The sequence below is a fragment of the Python bivittatus genome, unplaced genomic scaffold (assembly GCF_059951505.1).
Source record: "Python bivittatus isolate LINGU-HERP-01145 unplaced genomic scaffold, Pbiv_v1 ctg000480_np1212, whole genome shotgun sequence".
Classification (NCBI taxonomy): domain Eukaryota; kingdom Metazoa; phylum Chordata; class Lepidosauria; order Squamata; family Pythonidae; genus Python; species Python bivittatus.
The window spans coordinates 28,961,737-28,967,736 of NW_028277075.1; the positions used below are offsets into that span (position 1 = coordinate 28,961,737).

The 6,000-nt window shown below is 38.5% G+C and overlaps 1 protein-coding gene across 2 annotated transcripts in view; it reads left to right on the top strand.

Annotated features, from left to right (window-relative positions):
* Positions 1-5,782, top strand: part of COX16 (cytochrome c oxidase assembly factor COX16) — a 31,515-nt gene extending 25,733 nt beyond the window's left edge. For both annotated transcript variants that reach the window (XM_088145586.1, XM_088145587.1), the window contains exon 4: positions 5,459-5,782. In XM_088145586.1, coding sequence (XP_088001712.1) covers positions 5,459-5,551 — 93 coding nt within the window. In that variant the 3' untranslated portion in view covers positions 5,552-5,782. The remainder of the gene's footprint in view (positions 1-5,458) is intronic.
* Positions 5,783-6,000: the final 218 nt, after the last annotated feature.

Consider the following 6,000-nt stretch of genomic DNA (forward strand, 5'->3'; position numbering starts at 1 on the left):
AGGTAGCACTCTGAAAGGCTTGCTCATCCCTGGCCCAGCTTAACATTTTCAATTATTCAACTGCTTATCTCAACTGAATTCCTTCCTAAAGCAGTTAAAAATGCAAAATGTCCAGGAGAGGTACTTTGCAAAAAACTAAAGGGATCAAAAAGTAGGTGAAAGAGCTGAAAACAACCGGCAATCCTCCTCCAGTGGAGAAGACGCAAAATAAAACCAAAATGCAAGGTTCAGCCTGCCAAAGAGGACTCTAACTCTATCCAGCATTTACTTAAAGAATTTTACAGGACCTGAACTTGGAACAGGTGAAGTCCCTTACTTCAATAAAAGAAGCTTTATCAGGTATGTCTGAAAGGATTAAACAGTTTAAAGACTTTTCAAGTCAAATATTAAACATTGCTTAGACAGCTAGTAAAGCCTATGACTTAAGTACTAAAAATGTCTCTATTATAAAAAAGATTGAGAAAGACGTTACGGATGTTCAAGTATCTTTGGCAGTTGCTGAAGATACTAATAGATGAAGCAACCTGATATTATAAGTACAACAACAACAACAAAACAAACTGAGAATGACAACATGATAGATTGTATAGTAACAAAACTTAATTATCTCTTACCAGATTTACATTTGTCTGGATAGGACATAGTATGTGCACATACTATTCAAAACTTTGGGCTTGCAAAGCTGAAAAGAATCAAGGGATTCTGTAATTAAGTTTCTTAATGAATGGACCAGAGATAAAATTATTCAAGAAACTTGCAAGCTGAAGGAAATAAACTGGGAAGGAAACAAAGTTTTGTTTTTCAAGATATCAGTCAAACTGCCTTACAAAAAAGAATCGCATTCAAGTATCTAATAGAACTATTGATAAAAATGAGAACTTGTTATAAATGGGGATTTCCATTCAAACTTATAATTTTGAAACCACAAGGAATAGAGATAATTTCTGCTATTCAGGATATAAAATAAAACTTCAATGCACTTTTGTTGGAATCTTCATTTTGTAACTGTGTCTGCTTGATCTAATCAAATAAAGTTACTCCTTGTGCTTGCAGTAATAAGAGGGGAATACTGTGGATAAAATGGTATATGCTCTTTCATGTGCACTAATAAAGTATATCTCTTCTAGCTTTTAGACAGAAGAGGATGGTGGCAGACAAAGAGGGAGTATTCACTAACATAATCTTTTAACATGGTCCTCTGTAGGAACTGAAAGGAAATCTCAGGCATCTCTTTCCACCCAATAAAATTTCATAGTATTTCAGTATCTCCATCTGATATACTTATTTCATTGGCTACCTGGGGGGAGAAACGTGAATTCGGGGACACTTCCTTTAAAGATCATGAATTGGAATGGACAGAAATAAGCAATAGCTTTATATAAATTTATTCATCTATTTTACAGTATTTATAACTCCAAATTGTTGTATTGGGCAGAATACTACATCAACAAAAAGAAAACCAAAACCAAAATAATAAATAAGGTAATCAGATCAATGTCAAAGCCAAAAAATAATCACAACAATCAAAGATGAACCCAAGATAGGCACCCACAGTCAGTCAAATGACCTAAGAGATAAGAATAGAGGGAGAGTCTATTCCCATATAACCTCTCCTAATTTTAGACATACTAATGATTCTCTATTTTAAGCCTTTAGACAATGATGACTGGATCTGTTGTTGGTTAATTGTTAGGGAATTTAACTTTATTGGCTTCAAAATAGCATACCTTATTTTAATGCTGTAATCTACTTTGTACCTTTGAAAAACAAAATAGTTATCAGTTAAAAAGCTTCATCCAACACTATGTGGGAAACTCATATAATGAAACCTCTGTTTTTTCTGTCTGTGTGTGTGTGTGTGTGTGTGTGTGTATATATATATATATATATATATATATACACATACACATACACATACATACACACACATACACATACACACACACACACACACACACACACAATCTTCTAATCTTTCCAACAGGTACAGAGATGGGAAAGCAGTATGGAATTAATGTTTTTATTGAAACACACAGGCCTAGCAAGGTGCCCTGTCTAAGCCAGGTTGCACTTCAGATGTTTGAAGGATAATAATGATGTAACGATAACATAATGTTCTAATATGGAACATAATGATGTAATCTGAAAGCTGGGAGTGTTGTGTCTAGTCTATTAATTTTCAGTTTCTAGACACAACTGAGATTTTAGCTGGTATACAATCAAACACTCCCATTTCACCCTCTCTGAGTTTTAAAAATACATTTTATTGCCTATTTCAAAGCTCCACAGAATGTTTCAACCCTTCTCTCACAATCTTGTGCTTAGAATCAATTGCATTATTTTTGTTATTGAAGGATACACATGCTGCCCACCTCCTGATTCTAATAAAAAGAGATGCGACTCAGTTTGGCTGCAATATATTGTGCTGTCATTTACATTTTAGAATATCTTGCATTTTCAGTGCTGATGAACTTGGATAATAAACCACTCAGCAGTCTCTTATTTTTCATTTATTAGGGACAGTATTACCTAGATTTGAGCTAGGAATTTCAATTTGTTAGTCTGGGAGCTGAAGAAATAATTTGCATTAGGCTGGTGGATCATGCTCAGGAAGAAAATGTTTTCACACATTCCCTTCTCTTCCCTTCCCACCCTACAAAACATACTATTTTAGATAAAAGTTGTTTAGAACTCCTTTAGAAGGGAAGATGCTTTTGGAACAAGGGGAGGGGTACTGCTTTTTGATTTCTGTGTAGATTTCACCTTCCCTAGAAGTTGCCATAAGGTAATAACAGTTTCTGAGCATAATAAAAGGGGCTGTGAAGAGCCAGATGGAAATTAATGATTCCTACCATACCTCTGCAACCCAAGGATCCCAATTTTTACTTTAGCTGCAGAGAAAAAAAGTGATCATGCTGATATATGGTTTTATTTGAATTCATTTTTGGGATATTGCCTTACTATTTATCTCTACAATCCTTTATAGTCATAGCTATGTTTGCATAATGCAAATCCCTCCCCCCCACAACTAGCTGATCATATTTTAGCTTAACATTATTATTGTTGGTCGCACAGTCAGCCAGGTGTTTAGACTGGATTTGGCATTTTTATCCACCTGTCGAGTCCTTCCCAAGGACCTGGGATAGGCAGATGTTTGATGGTGTTAAAAATATTGTCGCAGGATGTAAGCTGTTCCAAGTAAAGCTGCCTTTTGCAATTGACTGATGGTGATTTTGTCAATGCCAGTGGTCTTCAAGTGGTACTCCAGATATTTTGGGATTGCACCCAAGACTTCTATTACTGTTGGTACTATCTTTCCTTTTTTCTGCTACAGTCATTCTATTTCTATTTGCAGGTCTTTGTATTTTGTGATTTTCTCCAATTCTTTCTGTTCTATTCTTTTGTCTCCAGGTATTGCAATGTACACTATCCAGACTTTTTTGTCTTTCTTATCAACAACTGTTAAGTCTGGGGTGTTATGTGGCAAGTGTTTTTCTGTTTGAATTCTAAAATCCCAGAGCACTTTAGCTTCTTCATTTTCTATTACAGTGGTACCTTGGGATACGAACGCCTCTACTAATGAACTTTTCGGGTTACGACCAGCTCCGACTACAAAAATTTACCTCGATGTGCGAACTCCGCCTCGGGGTATGGTCATTTTTCTGCCCTGACACGTGGTCCGCGGCCATTTTTCCGCCCCTGACACGTGGTCCGTAGCCATTCTGCTGCCGCGCCGTGCCCGGCCATTCTCCCACCGCGCGGTGTGGCGCCACGCCCGGCCGTTCTCCCGCAGCGCCGCGCCGCGCCCGGCCATTCTCCCGCCGCACTGCGCCGCGCCCGGCTGTTCTCCCGCCGCGCCCGGCCGTTCTCCAGCTGCGCCGCGCCACACCCGGCCGTTCCCGCGCCGTGCCCGGCCGTTCCCACACCGCGCCCGGCCATTCTCCTGCCACGCCCAGCCGTTCTCCCGCTGCACCCGGCCGTTCTCCCGCCCCTGACGCGTGGTCCGTGGATGCCAGAACAGATTAACGGTAATTACATTGAACCTTATGGGAAAATTTACTTCGGGGTGCGACCAAATTCGGAGGGCGGAACAGATTAACCGGATTTACTTTGAACCCTATGGGGAAATTTGCGTCGGGTTACGACCAACTCAGGATACGCCCAGAGTCACGGAACACATTACGTTCGTATCCCGAGGTACCACTGTACTTAGTCGGTTTTGTGGTCCCATGAAGGGCATGATTCACTGTCATTATTTTTCTGGTCTTCCTATCCAGGGCTTCTAGTTCTGATTGAGTCCAGTCCACTATTCTAGCTGTGTATCTAATGATAAGAATTGTGCAGTTATTAATTGCCTTGATGGTATTTCCTCTACTGAGTTTGGACTTTAAGATCTTCTTCACTCTCATGATGTATTCACTACTAACCTTCTTGACTTCAGTGTGCTTGATGTTGTCAGCTTGAAGGATGCCCAGGTATTTGTAGTGATCTTCTTCATCCAGACTCTTGATGTTTTTTCCATAGGGCATCTTGATTCCTTCAGTTTTCACTGTTTTTCCCCTGTTGATGTTCAGGGTGGCACATTTGTCCAGTCCAAACTCCATTGCAATATCTTGGCTGTATATTTGGACAGTGTTGAGCAGCAATTCCATTTCTGATGGTGTTTTTCCATATAGCTTCAGATCATCCATGTAAAGGAGGTGGGATAACCTGGCAGATGCTTTTGATGTTTGATAGCCATGGCCTGACTTGTTCAGTGTTGTTGACAGAGAAATAAATGCAATGACAAACAGTGGTGGTGATAGTGAGTCTCTTTGAAATATTCCTCTCTTGATGCTAACCTCTCCCAGTCTATCACCATTGGCCAACAACTGTGTCTTCCACTGCGCCATTGATCTTTGCACAAAGCTTCTGATGTTTCTACTGACTCCTGTTATTTCTAGGCACTTGATTATCCACTTATGTGACAGGGAGTCGAATATCTTCTTGTAATCAATCCAAGCTACATTCAAGTTGGTCTTCCTTCTCTTACAGTTTTCCAAAATCATCTTGTCAGTTAGGAGCTGATCTTTTGTCCTTCTGCTGTTTGGGCAGTTTCCTTTCTGCTCAGATGGAAAGAGCTTGTTTTCAGCTAGTGCTGTTGGACTATATCAGCTACCACATCAGTTAGCAATTTGAAAGTTATTATTATTTGTTGTATGAGCCCTTGTGGTTCATTGTTCAGTATGTTGTGGGAAGCCAGAAAATAGGGTTAATTCAATCAATTAATGATGCTTTAGTATGTTGTGTGAACACTGCCCATGAGTTTCAAAAGTGAAGATACAATTCCTATATAGGATGTCAACAAATTTAGCAATGTTTTCCAATTTTTTAATTGAGTAACATATATATTACAGAAATAAGTAAATAAATCACATTTATATGTTATGATTTTTCCTCTCCCTTTCTTTTTCTACAGAAAATTAAAAATGCCTCATTTGATGACTGGAAGAACATCAGAGGGCCCCGTCCATGGGAAGAGACTGGGTCTAACCAAGAGAAGCAGCGGTAGCAATAAAGTTTTGCCTAAAAGCCAGCCTTACTAATTAACTAGTTGTGCCCTTGAACTGTTTTTTCCCCCTTAAGATGAATAAAAAGGGTGAATTAATAGAATCAACTACTAAGAATATAGCTGTTTTTGTCATGTAAGCAGAAGCCTTATAAATAAATATTTTGAACTTTGCAGTGATAATTGATAATGCTACATGCAGCATTAGTAAAATAAATTTAGCTAAGAACATGAGTTTGTATTGGTTTCGTCTTAATCAGTTGAAGGTCAAAATATTGTCATAAAGGTAGGTTGAGTTCTAGTAATTTAGTTTCAGAAACTTACCTTTTTAATAGATCTGTGTTAATAGGATAAAATTCTGTTCCATACATATCGATTTACATTTGCAATTTTTCCTAACATAAAGAGTTTTTATATGCAACTTTATTTTAAACCATAATTAAAATATGGTT